General features: G+C 39.1%; 1 protein-coding gene across 1 annotated transcript; it reads left to right on the top strand.

Moving 5' to 3' along the window:
- The first annotated feature begins 868 nt into the window (after positions 1 to 868).
- Positions 869 to 18845, top strand: DDX46 (DEAD-box helicase 46). Its single transcript, XM_057371321.1, has 23 exons — positions 869 to 951; positions 2188 to 2370; positions 2634 to 2774; positions 3660 to 3777; positions 3942 to 4107; positions 4408 to 4559; positions 4888 to 5001; positions 5260 to 5425; positions 5788 to 5908; positions 6251 to 6426; positions 6835 to 6956; positions 7748 to 7826; positions 9622 to 9704; positions 10538 to 10702; positions 11060 to 11222; positions 12099 to 12292; positions 12524 to 12661; positions 13277 to 13426; positions 14049 to 14246; positions 14832 to 15050; positions 15571 to 15715; positions 16348 to 16421; positions 16897 to 18845. The coding sequence occupies exons 1-23, from the start codon at positions 935 to 937 to the stop codon at positions 16942 to 16944; spliced, it is 3132 nt and encodes a 1043-aa protein (XP_057227304.1). The 5' UTR covers positions 869 to 934; the 3' UTR covers positions 16945 to 18845.
- Positions 18846 to 23478: the final 4633 nt, after the last annotated feature.

Below are 23478 nucleotides of genomic sequence, written 5' to 3'. Positions count from 1 at the left end.
AGCTCACACCTGCACTTTCTTTTTACCTTTTTTTTTAATGCTAGCAGATCATCTCATGAGGGAGAAGTTGTATAGAGCACCCAAACTGCAGTATCAAATCTTTGTCCTAGTTTTTGTAAAATTTACAAGGGAAACTGTTTTGTTGTCAGTCTCCTAGGAATTTTACGCAGCGAGAGGGAGGAAGTAATCATTCCAAATAGTTGACTAAATGCTGATAGTCTCTACTTGACCATTTTCATGTTGGTTTTTTATAACTGATTTGACCATTTTCATGTTGGTTTTTTATAACTTATTATGTTACAAAGAGTATTGTATTACAGGTGTTCAGGGCTGAGCTGCAGAAAATTCTGACCTAGGTCTATTAACACAGAAACTGATTTAGAAGCTGAGATATGTAAATAATGAATTTGCTCAAAAGTTACGTGTTCTGATTCTCTACTTACATGCCCAAATGTAATATAAATAAATTGGGAAAATCCCTATACCAGTCCCTCCAAAAAGCAAAGAATTTTTAATCTTCACCAAAACTTTTAACACTAATCAGGTAAATATTCTTGCATGAGCAGAGCACCAGGAGGGGCTTGTGCTTAATTAAGAAACCTCGATGAAGAAATAGCGATTACGAAACGACCTTTAATAAGAAACCGACCTCTTTTATTCCGTTTTTATCTTACCTCTGTTGGTGTACATAATTCTATGTAATGTTTATTGCCGGACCGATTGTTTTCTATTAAAAGCCTATTTGTTACCCTCTTCCTTGGCGCTGTATGTGGYTGGGCGGGGGCCCGGTTGGTGTGCCCGGGCCGGCGCTGCGCCCTCCGCCCGCCAGGGGGCGCGTTCGCGGGCGGCGGGCCGGAAGGGGCGGCGCTCCCCGCGGGGCTCCGTCTGTGCTGGCGCGGAATGGCCGCCGCCGTGTAGCGGGAACGTCGCCGCCATGGGCCGCGAGTCCAGGTGAGGCAGCGCCGCCGCCGCCCCGCCCGCCCGGGGGTCGCGGCACGCCCGGGGATCGCAGCTCGCTCGGGGATCGCGGCGCGGTGAGGCGGCCGTGAGGGGGACAAAGGGTGCCGCGGGCTCTCGTGGCCGACGGGTGCGCTGAGGCCGCCACGGCCGGGCCCGGGCCCGGAGCCAGCCCTCAGGGTAGCGATGAGGGCTCGGGACTCCGGCCGGGGCCGCTGGTCCCAGCGCTGGATGGGTCCGAGTTGCCGGGACTCACCAGCACCGGCCCCGCGGCTGCCGGTGCCCCTCCGGCCTTCGTGGGCTTGTTCAAAAGAGGCCGTAATTAGCCACGTAAGGGGGTTAGCCTGGTTTAGGCATTTTGCCTGTGCTTTTTTGTATTTGTGCAGGGTCACTTACCTTTTGCCCTCTCGCAGCTGATAAAAATACCTGGTTAGTGTTGTAACCAGCTCACAGTAACGTATCCCTGTCCTCCGTGTGTCTCGGGCCAAGCCTGTGCTCCAGATGATTTGAAKCTYCTCACACGTATMAGGCTTTAAACCTGGTTCCACATTTTGCAAGTRCTGTCGGGCACATGCTGGTTTTCTTGTTTAATCAAATAATCCGATTTTAATACTGAACTGACACAACAGTCCCCCCATGCAGTTGTACTACACTGTAGTAGGTCYACAACGGAGACTTACACCGAGAGGGGCAGATGATTTGAAATTTTAACAACCACCTTAGGCTCAAATTTGTGATCTAGAGCTGGGCATTCCCACAGATTTATCTAAATTAGCTCTAAATGAGCCAGGCCAGCATGGATGGTACAGGACACCACTAGAGCCTTCTGAATTGACAACCAGGCTCTGGCACTCCAGCCAGCAGGACTCCCTTGTTTGTCACAGAACAGTTGCTCTGCTTTGAAGAGCCTTTAGCTTTTCCTATATATAAAATGGAAATTGGTGGATTTCTGGAAAGGAAATTGTTCTTAATGTTCTGGTGTTCTCATGACATGGTTATAGTAGTACTCTAAAACTAAAACAAAATCATGACCAAATAATCCTTATAATTTCAGCATCATTAGGAATATATGTATATTAATTAGTTTGGCAAGATGGTTACAAATGTTTAGACATTTAGAAAGTCCAAGAAACTAAAATCTTTTTTTTTTGCTTGCTTGACCACCTGACAAACATCCTTTAATTGCACATGGTTCTGGTGTTYATACCTGTCTCTGAATGTACCATGCAGGCATTATCGGAAGCGCTCTGCATCCCGGGGCCGCTCCGGGAGCCGCTCCAGGAGTCGTTCCCCATCCGACAAGAGGAAACGTGAGGACAGGCGCTCCAGGAGCAGGGATCGGGATCGCAGGCGGGAGAGGTCGCGCAGCAGGGACAAGAGAAGGTCTCGATCACGGGACAGAAAGCGTCAAAGGTATGACATCAGCTCCAGCAAAAGTATCTAGAAGTCCCTGTCTGCTAAATACTGATATTCTCCCACTCCAGTGTTATTTTGCWGAGGTCTRTGATAGATTTCACTATGCTTAAGGCTTTTTTCTGGTTTGCTGTTGCTGGAGTTTTTAAGTTCTTGGTGGTCTTGAATGATTGGTGGGTTCCTTTTAYAACCTRTTCCTCAACAGARGRCTGAAGTTWYACTAYRATCATGTCCTAAGTAAAGACAATTYTGTTGCATGTCAGACGTTCAAGGAGCAGAGAAAGGGAACGGAGCCGAGAGAGAAGACGATCCCGGAGCCGAGAGAGGMGGCGCTCAAGGAGCAGGAGTAGAGGGAGACGGTCTCGATCCTCCAGCCCAAGCAAGAACAGGAAAACAGAAAACAGGTATTCTTGTGTTCTTGACTTTAGAAATAGATAAAAGCTTACTGCAGGTCATTTTCTTTTAAGTACATCTTGATAGCGTTTTCAGATAGAATTGTAAACAGCATAATCAGGCTGCTGTAAAATGAATGGGAAGTCCATAAATGTTAACAGCAGTCTGGATACAGAATAAGTAGAGATGGCAGTCTGAAAATTGTGAGAAGCTGAAATCACAGAGTCTTTGTGGATAAGACTGTGTTTTGTATTAGAATAGCCCAAAGAAAAAAGCTTGAGATTTCATTGGCTAAAGTGAATTTTGTACTTCTTGTCATAAGTTAGCACATAYTTGGTTTAGATGCATTCTTTTCTTTTAAATTGGAAGCAAGTAAGGATGACAAAACCTGTGGTAAATGGGTTTTGTACTCAATGCAAGTCTGCTTGTTACATTTGCATTACATGAATAGCTTTTCCCAGGAGGGTTTTTGTCTGTCAGCCAGGATGGTGTGTTTAGCAGGATATTCACATTTCCACGGCAATATGCTAGATCACTTTACCTTTCTCTAGAAATTCCACAAACAGGAGTTTTCTATCTCCCTTTCCTAAATACTGACTTCAAGGAGGTGTAAAATAAAGCACAGAACAACTGGAGTATCTATAGTAAGAGCTCTGAAACTGAAGTCTGTAAAGAAATGAGAAAAGCACGTGCATTGGTGACGTGCAATAGTCTACATTTCTGGTGGACAAAGGAAATAATTCCATGACATGGAAAATTGTCTGGGAAGCAGTGTGTTTTGTGAGGTGTTTGAAAACATACAAGGTGTTCATAGTTCTGTTTCTGTCCAGCACATGTGTATCCTTCCCCTGAGAAAAGCTGTAATGTTCTAACAAACCTTTGATCTTGCCTTTCAGATCAAGATCTAAAGAAAAGACAGAAGGTGTGGAAGTTTCCAAAGAAAAGAAAAAAGACAAAGATGACAAAGAAGAAGAGAAGGATAAAGATGCTGCCACAAATGCTGTGGCCACTGAGGTAGAGACTTTTAACTCCTGTACATTTAAAAGATACAGGCTTTAAACCAGGAAGTTTGTGGATGTCCAGTCTTCTACAGCATGCTCACTCTATGTTTGTTTAAAGAAGCATAAGCTAAAGCTCATGGCCATTAATTTTCACTATTTGGTTGGTTTTTGTYATAGAATTTTGATCAGAACAAACTAGAGGAAGAAATGAGAAAACGAAAAGAAAGAGTGGAGAAATGGAGGGAAGAACAACGCAAGAAAGCAATGGAAAACATAGGAGAGCTRAAAAAAGAAATTGAAGAGATGAAACAGGGGAAAAAATGGAGTTTAGAAGATGATGATGGTATTTWACCTCTTTATTTATAACAGAATATTTTTGTTCCTTATAATATTTTTACTGTGGTATCTTTAAAATATTTAGTTGCTCTTCAGAATGTGAACTGTAAAGTAACAAAGCCTAAATCTGSTCATGGTGTCAAATGGTTTAAGATACATTTTTGATAAACCAAGTGGAGAGATTTGTGTGAGGAAAAATTATATAGTTATAAGACTGGGCTGTAATTATTTGGGTGGACAATAATTTGACATATGTAAGGACTCTTAGCTTTCCRTCTTTTATCCCCATATTTTTTGCTCATACTAGATGATGAAGAGGAAACCGCAGAAGGAGAAAAAGAAGGCAATGAGGTTGAAGATGAGGAGTTAGATCCTTTGGATGCATATATGGAAGAAGTAAAAGAAGAGGTCAAGAAGTTCAATATGAGAAGTGTGAAAGGTGGAGGTGGGAGTGAGAAGGTAAAATCACCTATTAAGATTTCTTGTTTTTAAAAGACAAAGATAAGTTTGTGTTTTAATAGCAAAATGGCTTGAAATAAAATACGGGGAAGCGCAAAAGGCAAGAAATTAGATGCACTTAATGCCTGTTTGCTTTAACTTTCGTTTCCTGGTGTTTCTATGAAACTTTTATCAAGCATTATTCTGATAAAATTTCACTGAGGGATGTGAACAAAAAGAATAGCACTCAGMATAATRCATCCAAAAGTACAGAATGTTCTGTATGTTTGATACAGTATGGGTTTTGCTTTATACAACAGTGCATTAATTTTTTAAACTGCTTTTATAGAAAACTGGACCAACTGTTACCAAGGTAGTAACTGTGGTGACAACCAAAAAGGTATCAGCAGAGTCAGAAAAGAAGAAAGGGGAGCTCATGGAGAATGACCAAGATGCAATGGAGGTAATGGAAACATCTTGTATGGCTCCTGTGAAAAGGCAAAGTGCCTCTTGTTGCTTCCTGTGGATGTGTGTGGGAGAAAAATGAACAAATTAGGGGAAGGAACAATTGGGGCTCTTAAGTTCAGAGCAGATGTTAAGTATTATGTCTAACACAGTAAGAAGTACTAGTTGCTTCTGAATAGTTTCTCTATAAATGAAAAAACCGRACAACATCATAATCCATTCATCCTTAAGTAAACACAAATTGTGATCTCTGCAGTATTCCTCAGARGAGGAGGAAGTTGATCTTCAGACTGCCCTGACTGGCTATCAGACCAAGCAGAGAAAGCTGCTAGAACCAGTGGATCATGGAAAGATAGAGTATGAACCTTTCAGGAAAAACTTCTATGTTGAAGTACCAGAACTGGCTAAAATGACTCAAGAAGGTAAAGACTAATACAACCAGAACACCTTTACTATTAAAGAAAAGAATAGTGGATTTCAATGTGCAAGGAATTGCAAATGCTTTTGGATATGAAGAGCATTTGAAGCAACTTGGTATAGAAAARCGTTAAATCAGTTGCACCACTATTGTTGATAATTTACTATAATTTTATATGAGTCCATTGGAAAATTAACCTGAGTCCTTTCAACCTAACTCCTGTGTTTATGTGTAACAAGTAAAAAGCTGGCGTTTTGGTAGTGATATAATTAATATTTTGTTTTAAGGGACAGAGCAAGATTTTTTTGATCAAGGTAGTAGACTAATGGGAAGTTTGACTCTGTTGTAATGTAAACTCTATTTCAGAGGTAAATGTGTACAGACTGGAGCTGGAGGGAATTACAGTCAAGGGAAAAGGCTGTCCCAAACCAATCAAAACCTGGGTACAATGTGGTATTTCCATGAAGATTCTCACTGCCCTCAAAAAGTAAGCAAGCACTTTATGAACTGTGTTATATTTGATTCTGCTCACTGTGTTCTGTGTCCATGAGAAAGACCTTTTACTTCGTTGCATAATGCCACATGCTCACGTTTGTAGATGTTACAAATACAGTCAACAGTATTTATCACTCAATGTTGAATTATTGTTACTGACTACTTTCTCCCATTTGTATCATGCTTTTGCTGGCCATTTTGATTTCTATTTTTTGAATGGCAGTGATATGTATTTGTAAATAAGAATATGCAAAAAAATTTTAGCAWGACTTCATGATTCACATCTGTCATRTTCTRTTTTGTTCTGAAAWTACCTTTTTTTTCTTTCTTTAAGGCATGGCTATGAAAAGCCCACTCCCATTCAAACCCAGGCTATCCCAGCAATTATGAATGGACGGGATTTGATTGGTATTGCTAAAACAGGAAGTGGAAAAACTATTGCATTTCTGTTGCCCATGTTCAGACACATTATGGATCAAAGAGCATTRGAGGAAGGAGAAGGTCCAATAGGTAAAAGGATTTTATTTTAAAAGTGACTATTTCAAGAAATATAACCTCAAGTATATGCTCTGGATGGAACTTCAGTTCTTCTCTTGGTTATAGGGAAAAGTGCTTAATAATGTCCATTGATAAGTGGCTTATTTTTAGTTAATGATTACTGTGCTCTTTAAAGTTGTGTTGTGATCACTGAGCTATCTCATATTGTTTCAATAGTACTCCCAAGTCGTTGTGTCTGGGAGACCTTACTCCTTTGATTTTCACATTTGGACATACTGTCTAAATTGTCTTTTCCTTGAAATTACATTCTTAAAAATAGGAAGTAAATTGCTATAAACATAATTACAAAAGATGAATTTCTATTGTGTAAATTACAACATCTTCTATTGCAATATATGATGAAAATGCTTTGCTTTTCAGCTGTCATTATGACACCTACTCGTGAGTTGGCTTTGCAGATTACCAAGGAGTGCAAGAAATTTTCAAAGACACTTGGGCTTCGAGTTGTCTGTGTTTATGGAGGAACAGGAATCAGTGAACAGGTATTGAAAATGCATGCCTCGTCAAAGAATTCTTGGGCTTTATTAATTAATGTTACTTTTGCAGTAAAATTAGTTGCTTTTTCTTTCCCATAAGTCCAGTACATTTGTAGTCTTCATTACGTATTTTCTCTGTGAGAATACTAGTAGTGCAAAAAGCTTTGCATGTACCTTAGCCTTAAACATACTGACCTTGAAAAGTCTCAGATATGGTCCGTTAAACTTTCAGACTGTTTCTCTTTATGTAYGTAGTGAGTGTTAAATTAAAATTGAATTATTAATAGGATATAATTTGAAAGTTACTGAGACTGTATTTTTCTGAGAGTTCSCCYTTAAGGTAACAAAAGCCAGAAAATKRTAACTTTGKTTTATTGTATTATCGAATATTGCATCTTGAACTTAGAGATTAATTTCAAGATTTCCACACTCCCACCCATTTATGGAAATAATASAAGTGACCATCTGTGATGGAACACGGTGTGTCTAATTTCACTTTTCCCAGATATAACACTGACATTCTTACAGGTTCCTAACTGTATTGAAGTCATGTTCCCATTAGAACTACATCAGATGGTGGTAACTTGGGCTGTCAGGGGTTATGCTTTTTGGAAGCAAAGTTTTCAAGTTATTTACAGAAAGTGCTGATTGCAATCTTTACATAATTCACATTAGTAGAACAGCTGTATTACAATGTAGGTGGTTTTCTGTTTCGCAAGGTGATATATCTTTAAAGAAAGCTGAAAGAAACCACAAAAGCAAAAACTAATAGATTGTTCACTGTGTTTTGAAATCAGATAGCTGAACTCAAAAGAGGTGCTGAAATTATTGTTTGYACACCTGGACGTATGATTGACATGTTAGCAGCTAACAATGGTGAGTAGAAAACCTTTTCCTTTGGAGAATTTTTTATATTTGTTGTGTAATTCTAACAAAATCAAAAGATCATGTATTTTGATAAATRTTCTTATGGAATTTTCTTATATCTCTTCAGGCTGCACTATCTAGTTATTGAGAACATATAGCACTAATAATAGGTTTAAGCATATATTGGTTTGACATTTTTGGGAGGACAGGAAGTACTACATTCTTGAAGAGCTTTTGAGAATGTTTATCATTGCTAAACTTGAAGTGTGCTGGTCCAAATTTTTTAACTTCAAGTCATTTMGATAAGGGTTATGTAACAGTTGCTTATTTTGTCTGCCCATTGATCTGTTATTTGTGTTAGTGTAGCTCAGCAGTTCCCCACTTTACATTAGAACATCTGACTGCCTTTATCTGTTGGCTTTAAAAAACAAAGAAGCCCTCCTTAAATACCTGCTCAAAARTAAAAAATTGACCTTATATCAGATATTCAGATTGATTGAACTGAGCCACTGCAGCTTTAAGAGGTTTTGTCCTAGTGTAACCATTGCATGCTTATTAGATAAAGTTTTATTATTAAATTATTCCACATCAAAACCTCTACTAAACTGTTGACATTATTTAACTTCTGTGAAAAAAGTACCTTCAAGACATATAGAACTGGGCTTCCAAGACTTAAATCGTCAAAGGTAGGTACATTAATGCTGTTCCCAAGTAATTTTACAAAGTTACTATTTGGGGATGAAAGTGTTAAGATGTTAAATAGATATGTAGATTTTAAGAARTACTCCTTTGTTTCTTCAGTATGAATGGTGTATCTTAAAAAATGCAGCGCTAAATGTCTTAAATAATTTGAGGATTCAGCTACAATTTGCTGAAGATGACAGGACCAAATTCTTCTGTAGTTTGATAGGCACAAGTTTATGTGATGGTTGTAGAATATGTGGCAAATCTGTTTCATTCTGAGAGCATTTGACAGTGTCACTCCACTTGTTGTGTGGAACTGAATGCATTTATATTGCTTGAGAGTATGATTCTACAGTCCTTGAGTTAAACCCTTCTTATGAAAGGGAATCTCTTAGATGTGTGTTTGGGAAGGGTGCTAGTTATCCTGTCCATGATAATTTCAAAATGTTCACAGAAACACAACTTGCTTATTTTATTTCCAACTGTCCAGAGTTTGGGATGGTTTTTGATTTTAAATTCAGTAGTTACTGGGTAGGTTTTAATCTTTATATAGTCATTTTGAAAAGACTGTTTACTCTCTTTTATGCCTCTTACTAGAACTAGTAAGTGATCTAGAAYTAGTATGATTATCCTCAAATTGTTATTCTTAGCTCCAAGGAAGCATTGCAGATTGTGTGTAAAGGAATTTTCTGAGGCTGCAGCAGTTAGCACTGGGCTTTGCCTTCCACACATGCGCTGTAATCTCTAATATGTTCTTTTCTAGGTGCCGCTGTCAGATACTGGCTGATGTGGCTCCTTGCTTCAGCTCAGTCTTAGTTTTATGATGTGTTTTGGCGAGGGCAGTTTTCTGAATTTTACAGGTTCTTCTGGCCCTATGATGGTATGCAAGAGAAGAGTTTGACAAACTAAAAGGGCCTTGTGCATACTTACACATTTCCCAGAATGTATGTGTAATTAAAGTGTGAACATTAAAATTCACATTTAGTGAATTTTTAAAAAAATTAATTAATGTCTGTTAGAAGATAGTGAGACTATATAACATTTTTWAAAAATGTTCCTGAAGGAAACTAGATTTCCATTTGATTTTGTTTCCCATGTGTTTTTTCCTCTCCTTTCACAGGTCGTGTGACAAACCTCCGTAGAGTCACATACGTTGTACTTGATGAAGCTGACAGAATGTTTGACATGGGGTTTGAGCCTCAGGTAATTCATTACATGAGAAATGCTGCCAAAAGATGCTATTTCCCACTTAAAGGATTTTGCCATGCTAAAATTACTATGCTGCCAATGAGTATTCAAAAGGATGCATATAGAGAGCAGTTTAAGCTGATTTCTAATATTTCTATTATCTTCACATCTATTATTGCATTATTATAACATCACATCCTCACATCTAGTGGCYGGTATMCCTGCCCATGGCAAGGGATTGGAACTGGATRATCTTTAAGCTCCCTTCCAACCCAAAACATTMTGTGATTCTRTGTTTTGCTTTCAATAAATTMATGTATAGYKTAGATTTTTCTCTAATATACAGGGTGTTTTACACACTCATTTTGAATATTTATGGCCATGTTGTATCCCTGTGTAATCTCTTGATACAGGTGTTGTGTTGGTAGTTGTAGTCTGCTTATAAAGTCTTTGATGGCAAGAGATAGGAGCAAAATGTTGGACAAATTACTGACAAATTACTTGCTGAGAGCTTTGGACATCTAGGGCTCTTTCAGTTGTCATAGGATATATTGTTCTCCAACACTAGGAAAATTCCTTTTGTTTGTGTCTTGAGCTGTAGGGTTTCTGCTGMATTTCCTAGGATTTCTGCTGAGCTGTTGCCAGATTGCATATTGCCATGCAACTTCCTTTCTAATCCAGCACGTTTTGCCTGTCTTCCAATGCCAGCCACTTGGTTCCAAGAAAAAATCTGTAAAGAATGTTTTGTAGTCCGTGAGGTGCAGACATGACATGACTTTAAAGAGGACAGCTTTGTATGTGTGAGTTCCAGCAGCTGGGTGTTAACAGGGAATGTTCTCTTACYACAGGTTATGCGCATTGTAGACAACGTCAGGCCTGACCGTCAGACTGTCATGTTCTCTGCTACTTTTCCCAGAGCTATGGAGGCCCTGGCTCGCAGGATCCTCAGTAAACCTATAGAAGTGCAGGTTGGAGGCAGAAGTGTTGTTTGTTCTGATGTGGAGCAACATGTTGTGAGTATCATACATTTGCCTCTTTTATCTTCTCATTTGCTTGCAAAAGATTGTTCCTAGCGATATTGAATGTAAATCAATATACCCACAGAGCTTTTCTTTTTAGAAGTTTAATGACCTTATTAAACGTGAGCTCAGAATAAATCAATGCCCTAATCTGCAGATGCAATGTGATCACTTCTTTTAACAGTGGGMTTATAGCACTAAGCTGAATAGCACTTTTACCACTGGCTGTGGGAACAGCYTGAAAAACTCATCTCCTCTTCCTGATTTTACTCTTACGCACTCTGAATTTGTTTAATGACTCAAGATACAGTTTAGACTTTTTCTACTTTGCTTTTGTATGTCCTTTTCCAGATTGTCATAGAAGAGGAGAACAAGTTTCTGAAGTTACTGGAGCTGCTGGGACACTATCAGGAGAAAGGATCTGTTATCATATTTGTAGATAAACAGGAACATGCTGATGGGTTGTTGAAAGATTTAATGAGGGCCTCTTATCCTTGCTTGTCTCTTCATGGAGGTAATCTGCAAACTTAAAGATTTATATTAACTACTCCAAACTAGAATGTTGCTATCCAGTAGTTAAAAATCATGTCGTTCTTTATAGTGCCAATTGTCATTTATTCCTAAGCAGGTTTTGCTTTGTCATTGGGGAGGRTAATTGTCTCTTAATTTGAAATAGACGTGATAATTCTCTGTAATTACTCTTCATTGTTCCCTGTGAGATGTCATCAGATGCCRAATCTTGTGTACTAGAGGACTGTTWCTGAGAGTTAACACCTCTCAGGGAATATTGCTAACCACTTGGTATTGCAGTGAATGCCATTGGGGAGTATCATRTGATATTTTTATTTGATATTCCACAGTAATAGCAGTTGTTGCTTTACTTCTATCAAATAGTAATGTAATGGTAGTAGCAAGAGGAGAAAAATCTCTTTACAAAACTATCCATCCCAGAGTATTTTAAAACTTATTATATATTATGCTCTGAGAAAATAATGTGACCAGTAAATACAAAATCAGCAGGAATGCAACAGAGGAAGAGTGAAAAATATTCTTGTTCTGCTGGGATTTCTGTTGCCTTTAGAGAAAAGCCTTCAGATGACGTCTCAACTGAATATAAGTCATCAAATAAAAAATTATTTTCAAAAAACTTTTAGTGATTGTGATATGGGGAAAACATCTTTTGATCACTGAAAAATTAATAAAAGTTATGCTAAATAATAGAGGTTATTCTGGCTAATGTATTTTGCCTTTGAAAGTGGTAATGTACTGAAGTTCTRTTTGCTTGTGATTATGGTTGTTTGAAGTTGGAGGCTGTTTTGGCTGTTTTGACCTATGAACAAATTCTCGTGGCTTAAAGCCAAGCTTTATAATGAACTGATTTGTCTTGCAGGTATTGATCAGTATGACAGGGACAGCATCATTAACGACTTCAAGAATGGAACCTGCAAACTTCTGGTGGCCACATCTGTAGCAGCGAGGGGCTTGGATGTGAAGCAGCTGATGCTGGTGGTGAATTACAGCTGTCCCAACCATTATGAGGACTATGTGCACCGAGCAGGTCGCACTGGGCGAGCTGGCAATAAGGTAYGTACAGTCAGTTGTCTGGTTTGGTTTGTTCTGACATTTTCCCCTTCTTTATTGCTTGATGAGGTTGTTCCAGGGGATAGTTACAGAGGGGGTAATTTGTGTTGGTGGTGGGAAGATTACTTTCATTGACCAGAAAACAGCATCTGTTCAAGGGTGCTTCAAAAAATTTAGATAAAGCATCTGTAGATCTGCTTTTTATTAATTGTCTCTTAAATTAATTTTGACCAGGGGTATGCRTATACATTCATTACTGAGGATCAGGCACGTTATGCTGGTGATATCATTAAGGCTTTGGAATTGTCTGGGAACCCAATTCCTGCTGATTTGGAGAAGCTCTGGGCTGACTTCAAAGAGCAACAGAAGGCTGTAAGTAATTCTTTCTTCTGTAGGGGGTTTGGTCCAGGTTTAATGCCTGTGTMTGTGTGTGGGTCACCTCACTGGGAACACGTGTACTTAGCTAAGTGTGTAAGTGACCTCAAGATTGGAATATTGAATGTCATCTAGCCATTCTTGATAATTTAAATATTGTCACCTGGTGTGTAATAGATACCTGTGGTATGAGGGCGCTTTGGCTTTTAACAAAATTCACATACAAGATAATGAAGTTCTTTCACAGAATTCGTATGATTACTTTTAGAGCTCTCACCATCAGAGGATCTCGCTCATGCTGAGAAGAGTGACTTTGGAGTTTTTCTGATTTGAAAAAACAGAGGTGGTTTTTTTTACTGCATTTGAAATGCATTTAAAATGTACACTTACAGAAAATCCCAATAGGGTATTGTCTCTGCTGAAATAACATAGGGCCTTTTACTACATTTCATCGTGAAGTGCAGCTTTTAAATTTGAAGAGCTTTATGAATGTGCTAGGATTTGCTTTTTAAATAACTTCAAAATTATTTGTGTAATCTTCCAGATATTTTATGACTATCAGAACTAGGATTTTAAACTCCTAAATATGACAATACRTGTTTTTGTTTTCAGGAGGGAAAGTTGATTAAAAAAAGCAGTGGATTCTCTGGCAAAGGTTTTAAATTTGATGAAACAGAACAAGCTTTGGCTAATGAAAGAAAGAAGCTACAAAAAGCAGCTCTTGGCTTGCAAGAYTCAGATGATGAAGATACAGCTGTTGATGTAAGCACCTGGGAATAGGATTTAAGTTGCTTACGGATTTTCTCAGTGCATTCGATTTTCTTCTCTAGTAGGTTATATAACACATTGCAGAGTGTATGGATTTTTGTTACTCTGTGACCTTTGTTACTGACTGTATCTATTCTTCGAATATAAAGAACTGTAGCTACTAAGATCAAGATCTAKGAGGATCTTAAGTGTCTCTGACTTACTGATATTTTACACTTAATATRTGTGGTTATGTAAATGTAACATAAATTATTTGTTATATTAATCTTGCGAAAATGAAGTAGAGCGGTTGTCCTCAATTGCAAACATATTTTTGTTTGCACTGTTTCAAAGACATTCATAGTAGCCTTTTCTATTTTTAAATCGTACTAGATTGCTTTTTTAATGTCTGATAGACTCCKTTTTGTGACCTTGCAAGTAAACACTTTGTTCAGACTTTTTCCTGATAAGATTATCTGTTCCTTTTGTTGAGCTGTAGTTTTGGGCAGTCTTCTACCATTAATACAAGATTAATTTCTTTTAAAGTGTGTAAATTAAAGGCCCCTTACTTTTTCATTCTTTATGATCGTAAGATCATTGGTAAATGCAGTGATTATATAACTGTTGTTTTCTTTAGATTGATGAACAAATTGAAAGCATGTTCAATTCAAAGAAAAGAGTAAAAGACATGGCAGCACCAGGAACATCAAATGCTCCTACACCATCAGCTGGGAATGCAGAAAAATTGGAAATTGCTAAAAGATTGGCTTTGAGAATCAATGCCCAGAAGAATCTTGGAGCAGAGGCACAAGTCATGGTCCCCTTCCACTTTAAGGTCAGGCTCTTTACAGACCAATTTTATTCTTCTTTAACAAAGGTTGTTCAGTTCTTTGTTCTGTGGCTGCCATTTCGTTTAGTGTTTCTGCACACTAGTAACATACTGCATTGTTTATCTCATTTGGGCTGGGCTCACTCACTTATATGGGATTTGTAATTGAGCTGATGTGTTTATTAAGACTTATTACAGAACCTTAAATGCTTTGTCTGCCCTGGCAAAGAGTTAATTCATTACTGATAACATTACACAATTAGTTTTGTCAGCTTTGGCAGAGTTGCAGAGCATATTTTTCTGCTGAAGCATCAGATGTGCATGTGATATACAAYGTGTTTAGATTGAGGTTAATTGGTCTGGAATGTCCAAAGATATTTTAAGCTGAAAATACAAAAGACCAGTAAGATCTTTTCTGTGCAGGTGTGAAGGGAGTTACGGAAAGAAAGGAAGGAAGAGCACAAGTCTGGAGAGTGTATTTATAATGAATGAAGAGAATTACATTACAWAGAGAGCTTTAATGAAACCCCTATTGGTTTATATAAGACTTTTTGGCTACCTTGTTCTCAATGTAGACCTGCGTTTTTACAGGATGTGATGCAGCAAGCTACAAATGCTATCCTGAGAGGAGGCACAATTCAAGCTCCTACTGTGTCTGCCAAGACCATTGCAGAGCAACTGGCTGAAAAAATCAATGCCAAACTCAATTATGTACCCATAGAGAARCAGGAGGAAGAAAAACAGGATGGAGGACAGAATGAATCCTTTAAGAGATATGAAGAAGAATTAGAAATCAATGATTTCCCACAGGCAAGTAACCATTTTGCTGTAATCAAGTGTGAATGACCATTATTTAGCAAACCCTCTCTTCATACTTACACAAGTAAAATATTTAGTCTCCATTTCTGATCCTACCTAATTGAAATTACATTATCTGCTATTACTTCTCAGWTTATATAAATGCATTGCTTTGGACTTATTCCAGAGAGTATCAGAAAAACAAGTATTCATTATCAGACGAAAACTTCTTCACCCTCTACCCACTTCTCTCATACCCAAATCTCTGACACTGGTGTTTTTTGCAARGGCGTTAGTGCTATGACTGCTCAGCTCTTTGTCCTTTTTTTAGTACCTGAGTATTTCTGACATTGAGAATATTGCTGCTCTGGTCTACCKCATCTGTTATTTTGAAGATTTATATTTCACAGTATCAAGTACAAATTCCCCATATTTATCTTGGAGGTTCTGCCCAGAYTGGCAGAACTAATGGACTGCCATTTTGTGTGGTGCCTTTCTCCTTGTTGATCCTCCCATATCTTTCACCTTGCAGACTGCCAGATGGAAAGTTACCTCCAAAGAAGCTCTGCAGAGAATCAGTGAATATTCTGAAGCTGCCATTACAATCAGGGGAACTTACTTCCCTCCAGGCAAAGAACCCAAGGAAGGAGAACGAAAGATTTATTTGGCTATAGAAAGTACGTATTCTTTTTATAAATGTTTCTATTAAAGCTATGAGTCTAGTTTTTTAATTAGACCTGGCATTTTTGTAGTCAGTGTTTGGACACTTGAGTTACAGATCCACTGTAGTTATTTGCAGTTACTGAAAAAACAGTTGTGTATCTTAATACGCTTTGTCAAATGATCCGTGGGGATCACAGAGAGGCCTCTCCTCACCTGCCACAGAACAACAGCAAACATCTATGAAATCAGTTTGCAGGAGAGGAAAAGAGGAAAAAGTAGAAGCACAAAGATATCTGTGCCCATGTGAAATAACGAAGGAAATAGAATTCCGTTTAGGCTGTTAAAGGTATAAGAAATTGCATCAACTACTGTAACAAAAACTTTGCAAATGTCRTAATGGTTGAGTAGAGCTTTTCTCAAGGAAACCCCTAATCCTGCATTGTTCTGAACAGTGTCATTTATGACTGTTCGGAGTATCTTCCTTACAAGAGAACACAGTTGAGCTGCAGCAGACAGTGCAATAGAGTGTTCTCCCCCAAATAACTGAGGATATTCAGCAAGTTTTACTAYGCTTCTGAAAGTAGCCTGCAGTGTTTATTCACATACAGAAAGTGTTTAAGATTATAATACCTRTTTTTATCTTCAGGTGCCAATGAACTGGCTGTACAGAAAGCAAAGGCAGAAATCACACGACTTATAAAAGAGGAGCTCATCAGATTGGTGAGTGTAATATCCAGAATGTAGAAGGAAAGTGCTTTAATTTATGCTTTATGAGATTGACTTCTGCAAATGTTGATGCTCTGGCATGAGTTTTTATTAATACCAGGGATTGGGACCTATAGATCTCAAAAACAGTTTTATTGAGTAGCCAAGACTACTGTTTTATTGAAAATCCATGATACTGGGTAGCCAGCCAGAACACGGCTGCTATCCAGCCAGCAGATGGAGATAACACATTGATGGAGCTTTCTGAATGAAGACCCCCTCAAAGAGTTTGGTCTCAATAAATTTATTTCAGCACCATCAGGCAGGGAAGAGGAGAATTATTTGCTTCGGYTTAATATTTTATATGTGTTGAGAGATCTGGTTTGCTGTAACTTTACAATATACCCAGTTAATAATCTAGTGGGGTTTTATTGCAATTCATTTATACATTTTCACTTTTAACTGTGATTATCTTCTTCTTTATTTGCAGCAAAATTCTTACCAACCAACCAACAAAGGAAGATACAAAGTTTTATGAGTATTTGGAGTTACCTGTCTGCCAGCAGCTGGTGCGTGAAACTTTGTGGCTTCTGTTGTTTTTGCTGTTTACACTGCTTATTGTAAATTAAGACTTTTTTTATTTTGTCTTGCGGACATTTTTTAACAGAAAATTGATACTTGCTAAAGCATCTTAATTCTCTCCACTGAAGTTATCAGTCTTAAAGCAGACCAGTTTTGGTGGAACATGATTTAATTTAAAAGTGCAGTTTATATACTTTTCATCATAAAGAATATGAAATAAACAGATTCTAATTTTTTGACAGACAGTATCCTGTTAAGTAAATTAAACAGTGTTGGGATTTGTGTTGGAAATTGTTAGAGTGTACTTGTTTCATATTGTTGGGATGGTTTACAGATCAGTTTATACTGGAAAAATGATAAAACACCAGAATAAAGGCAGGATTTTTCTCTGATTCATTGCATCTCTCTGGCTGGTTACACACACATTCGTTCCCTGTACAAATGTTCCCGTAAGGTCAGAGAGTCTTGCATTGATCAGAGTAGAGAATTTTATCCAGAAATACTTGAGGTCTGATTTTAAGATCTAATCCTTCTCATGTCCCATTTTGTCTTTATCATCTGGGTAGTAAATAACTCTTTGGGGTTGTTGTAAAGTGAAATGTTTTGTAGTATGAAAATAATTTTCCTGTTTTTTTTCTAAACATTAGAATTTTAGGATTTGGGTTTTTTTTTCCTCATTCAGTGACATAAAAATGAAAGCCTATTTTAGYTTAAAAAGGAATTCGCAGAAAAAAAAGAGAAACCTCTTTTGTAACGAAATACAACCTTGTCACTCTTTTATAGTGTTCTTATATATACATTTAATGTGATTATTCCCCCAGGATTGTCGTCTTTATTACTGCTAAGACATGGCTTTAAATAAAAAGGTATAGTGATATTTATGGATGAGTTCCAGAAATACGGACTACCATTGCAGTCAGTAAGCTACTGGGACAGGCAAGACTGATGTTTTTGAGGTCTTATTCCCATACCAATTAGTATTCATGATGGACACTACTCCTAAGCATTTAATTCTCCTGTCTGYTTGTCTGGAGCCAAAGCAGTAGCAATTTGAATTGTCTCATTCTAGCAGCTGCAAGACTTTCAAGATGATGACTTTCAAAAGGACTTTCAYAGAAAGCTTTTCTTACCTGATACATTGAGAAGAAATGTGTCATTTTAAACCAGCTGTGTATATACTGCTTTAACCCTGGTGAAGACAAATCATGCAATCTGCATCATGGCCATATAAATTCACAACTTTTCTTTCCAGACTTCAGGTAGTTTAAGTGACTCTTTCTGTTTGCATACAACTGTCGGTTACCCTGTCAGTCTACCTTATTTACAGTACAGGGAAGAAGAAAAGGAATGATTATACCAGCTTAATAGTCTACATTTAGGATAAGAACACCCCTAATGTAGTACTTGCCAGTATTAATATATGGAGTAGAACAGAGAGAAACAGCACACAAAGTAACACTTCTCAAAAGGTAAAACCGAAATCTCAAACTGAAGCTCTGCGATTACATTTAAATACATCAGTTTTCCTTCTCTTAAGAACTGGGGTTTGATGTTTTTGTAGAAATTCTTTGTTGAATTGTCTAACTTTCGGATAGTGTCCTTTCCCAGAAGAGTGGCACTTTTTGTGTATTTAATGAAGAGCACTTTGGAGTTTGGACAGCCTGACGCTTCTTCAAAAATCTTGGTTCAAAATGTTCATATATTGGTRTCTCCTAAAAAAGGCATGATGGAGACCTTTTTGTTGGATTTCACAGATGCAACAATGTATAATCTTTAACTTCCTGGGGGTTTTAAATGCAATGTCAATATTGTTTTTTTTTTTTTAATTCCAGCAAAAATAAAAATAATTTCAATGTATATTTTTCAGAAACCGTCTTTCTGAATAGCTCCTCTGTTTTCTGTACTWGCACTGTGTTTTTTCATATGACACTTAACCTTGCACTGTTTGGGCTAGGGTGATGTGAAAAACAATTTGTGCTTTTGTTTTTGTGCTGGAAATGCAACAGGACACAGCCCATACTCAGTTAAGAAAGTCACAGTGAAGGTGTTTGGATACATGAAAACAGGAGCAAAATGCTTAAAAAGCCTAGTGAAAAAGAAGCTCTCAAATTAACAGACAAGCAGGGGAAAAAAAAGTGGAAACAAGATGAGAATAGAAGTTAGGAGAGAAAAAAATTAATAATAAAAGGGCTGTATTTAGTTCTTTGCGAGTGTGTCCATGGTTATAAACAAGTTCGTTATAAACATCATGATTTGGCTGCTTTCCAKGGAATCTGCCCTGGTCAGACTCACGTTGCCAGTTGTGGGAAGAGTACAGGGCATGCTGTATTTTTATTTTTTAAAAAAACACATAAGCAGAGCTTGTTCTGTTATATGCCTAGGTGATAACGCTACCAACTAACTTCCAAGGTTGCCTTGTGCTCTCAGTACTTGAGTGAACAGCGGTATTTTGGGTGGATAAGTGATACAAGTATTTGGCACTGGATCATGAATGAGGTTTTTCTTGCATGTCACAGTAAAGTGGTGTTGTCATTGTGCAGGGAGGAGGGGCAGAGTGAGACCCTGATCCCAGCCTGKCTCCCTTGTTCTCTGTGCAAGTGGCCCACCAGAGATTCTAACAGCAGTAACCCCCACCTCATTGTGAAGGATTAATRCCCTAGCCAGGAAAACAGGAGAGACTAAATCCAATGTTTTGTGCAGGGAAAAAATTCACAGCAAGGTAAAAAATATATTCTATCAATCACCGTTCAGAATTTTATTCTCCCTGAACTATATGGTACATTGTTGCCACCCTTGGTTTCATTAAACAGGCAGCTCAAGGCCACATTTGCATGATAACTTCAAGCTATAAAAGTTTTAACCCAGACAACGAGTGCAGATCATAGCCAGCGTGTTCCATACCTGTTCCCTGCACTGGGTGCTTGAGATTTTACTTGTACAATTAAAGCAGTGTAATTTAGTTAGTGGGCATTTGGCTGCTAATTAAATAAAATATTCAGAGGCTCAAAGTACCATCTGTTGGGGCTTTTCGTACTCAAATCTTCCAAGTGGAAGAAAATTTTTTGTCAGTGAAGTTTTCCAGAAATTCTGCAATTATGACAGCCAAATATAAAACAAACACCCAAAGGCTGAATTTGGGATCCTTCTGAAATAAGAAAAAGCATGGTGCAGTTTTGGGGAGCAAGAGAATACTTTGATGTTTCAGTCCTTCAGATATGTTCACAATTGTAAGCAATGGTGGTTACCTCAGCCAKAGTAGTGGCAGGGTTAGAGACAACCTGTGCCTGTGTGGATGGAGCCTGTGGCACTGGCCAGGAGAGTTTTTAACTTTCTGCCATGGGCATGATACCATCAATGGGGTGTTGCTGAACACCTCATTTGCAAGGGCCTGGCTTTGTTTCAGTTTGCTGGTGAGGTGGTTCTCAGGGTGAACATGAGTGTCAAACCTGCCCTTGGTGGGGAGTTCCTGAGGGTCGTCCTGGAGCATTAGCGCTGGGCCCTGTGTGCACGGTCTGGCCTCCGTCCTCACGTGATGCTCCAGGAATGCACTTTCCTTTGATTATTTTTCTTGACCCAGATCTCTTCCAAATATGGTCTCAGCTTAAATAAGTTTGTGTTCTTAGAGCTCGGGCGTTTGCAGAATAAATTCTGGCTTCCAGCTAGCTGTGGCTGCCTGTATGGGGGAGTGGAGGCAGAGAGCAACCTAAAAATGCAAAGATAAAAGGGGCACAGCTGGACTCAGATTTGTCCCAAAATGTACATTTTGTACAATGTTTATACAATGCTAGGCAGGAAGATTTGTTTTCATAGTTTTAGCTACAGTGGAAACAATTGTTTTTAAATAAATGACCATTAGTTTGAGTGATTGCCACCCAAACATTGCTTCTCTGAGACTTTTCATCTGAAACAGACTTAAATATTTTTCTTTAGTCAAACTGAGAGATACAAGATTGTCAAGCTGCTTATGCTGTCCCAGCATAAGCAGAGGTAAATTAATTAACGTCTCAGAACTAAGTTGTYCTAGTGAGCTAAGAAATTATTAATAACCTACTGTGGATTGAACATATGATTAAGTTATTTTATACTTTGGCCATTSTAAGTATGAAGTTCATCATCACAAACATTTCTCAAAATAATAAATGCCCCTGGGCAACTCTTCTGAAATGAATGGCTGAGCAAGGAAAATGTTACACTCAGAGCTAACATTAAGGATTTTCGTTAAAACCTTTATTTCCTCTGCCTGTGCAAGTTAGTAAGGAAGGAAATTTGTAGATACTATCAGCTCAAATAATGCACAGTTAAACAGACAGGAGGTTGTGGCAGTTCCCATACTGAATTTTCCCTCTTTGCTCAGCATGCTTTGGAGCGCAGGTCTGGTGAGAGCTCCTGTATTGGCAGAAAAAGGAACTTGAGCTTTTAGGCCGTTCCTGAAAATGTGGATCCTTCAATGAGATTTCCAGTGAGGGAGGAGGAGGATGGCACTGCAATCTGGATGTGAGAAGGGACAGCACTGCATTGCATGGCTTACCTTACAGATAATTAATGTAATCATTTGGTACTCTAATGAGTCAGTCCTTTAGAGGAAGAAAATGAGGAAGCAGCTTCACAGCTGGAGGAACAGCCGTGCTTCAGGCCCTGGGAGCCGTGACAAAAGACACTGGCAGAGCAGGTTATCTGTGTTTGGTCCCTGTTTTTAGCATATCGCACACAAGGGGACYGAGCCCTGTGGCTACCAAATGACAGTGAGAGCTGGCTCAGCTGGGGTGGGTTTGCCTGGAGCGGGGTGCAGGGCAGTGACACCGACCCAGCCCTGACCGAGCCATGGCCAGTTCCAGTTCCAGGTCAGACATTTCCATGGTGCTCTGCTCTGCCAGCAACAGCCTCGACAGCAGCCGGTTCCAGCTTCCCAGCTCGGGATGGAGCCTTTCACTGCCTCACGTTACACTGCCACTCCTCTCTAGGGTCTGTTCTGTGTTCTGTTGAGATACAATTGCTGGAAAAATCAGGAGGCTGACACCTATCACCTTCCAGATTAAAATACTGASAATAACAGGATACCAGAAAGGTATCGAACAGAACCATTTTTCCWTTGGCATTTCCAACAGGCGTTTAAACAGCAGAAAGATGAGCTTTGTAAATAAACTGAATCATTTGCTAAATTAAGCTAAATAAATGCTGCTTTTCCCTGCTGCTTCCTTATATTGCAAATGGATTCCTGCATGCATTAGGAAGAAATGGCAAAAATATGAACCATCATCTTGGCAGGATGTTTCACAGCAATTTTCATCCTGAAGAGCTCCAAGTATTGCAGAAATGGAATATCTCAGTGTTGGAGTACAGCAGTCAGCTCCTCAAACAACAGCAGGAGAGGAAAATATTTTTAAAACCAGAATAAATTATTTGTAAAAGCTGCAGGTTCTCATTTCCTGGTCTTTTTTTTTTTTTTTTTTTTTGCATTTTTCTAAAACCTCATCTGAGTAATACACAACTTTTTTCAGGCTTATTTATTTATGTGTCAGTCATTTATGGACTGACGTGCTCATTCACACCCTTTGATTTAAAGATGTATATGTTATTGTCTGTCAGTAGAACAAGAGGGCAGGAATCTGTTACAGTTATTAACAAATCTGGATAAAAAAATACGTTAGTCACAGCCGTCCATCAAGTCTGCTGTCACATTGTTTCACTAAAACTGACCTCAAGGACAGAAGGTTGGATGGTAAAAGGTGCTAGGAACTTAAAATTCGTGTTTCTATGGGATCTTTTTGGAAACAGATGGAATTGCTATTCCTATAGTTGGTGTTCCTGCTTGCAGGTATGGTGTTTATAATGAAGTGCAATACTGAACTCTTCAGAACACAGACGGATGAAAAAGAGAAAAGTATTTAGTAATCAGCAGTCCCACCCTGGTGCTGTAAGTCACTGACGGTCCATGCCCAGCCCAGCTCCTTGAGCTACACTGGAAAGGGCAGCTGTTCTCACCGYAAAGTCAGCGGGGAATGCAAACTAATACATTGTTCCAATAGTCCTAAAGCTGGACTGTTCCATAAGGGATTGCGGCGTGTGGTGGAGGTGGTGGAGTCACAGCTCCTGGAGGTGTGTTAAGCAAACACGCTGGAGATGTGGCGCTCAGTGCCTGGGCTGGTTGGACTCGGTGAGCCCAGAGGTCTTTTCCAACCTMAGTGAGCCGGTGATTCTGAGTACTTTTGAGACAGAAGACACCACACTGCTCTATCCAAACGGCAGAGATGGAAGCACCAGGAACAGAGATGCCGCTCCCCCGGCCGTGTTTGGCCATGCAGTGCTGAAAGCACCGGGCCATTGCGGTGTCCCCTCTCCGGGCGGGGACAGGCCCAGCCTCACCTCTTCCCGCCCGCCCCACAAAATGGCGGCGGCGCGCGGCCCCGACCCCCGGCGGTGGGAGGAGCCTCCCCGGCCCCGCCCCGCGCGCGCCCCGCTCGGGGAGGCCACGCCCACCAACCGCTAGACC

This window comes from Malurus melanocephalus, unplaced genomic scaffold, assembly GCF_030028575.1.
Source record: "Malurus melanocephalus ecotype Western Australia unplaced genomic scaffold, MMel_1.1 scaffold_144, whole genome shotgun sequence".
Taxonomy (NCBI): Eukaryota; Metazoa; Chordata; class Aves; order Passeriformes; family Maluridae; genus Malurus; species Malurus melanocephalus.
This window is presented reverse-complemented; position numbering and strand designations above follow the sequence as displayed.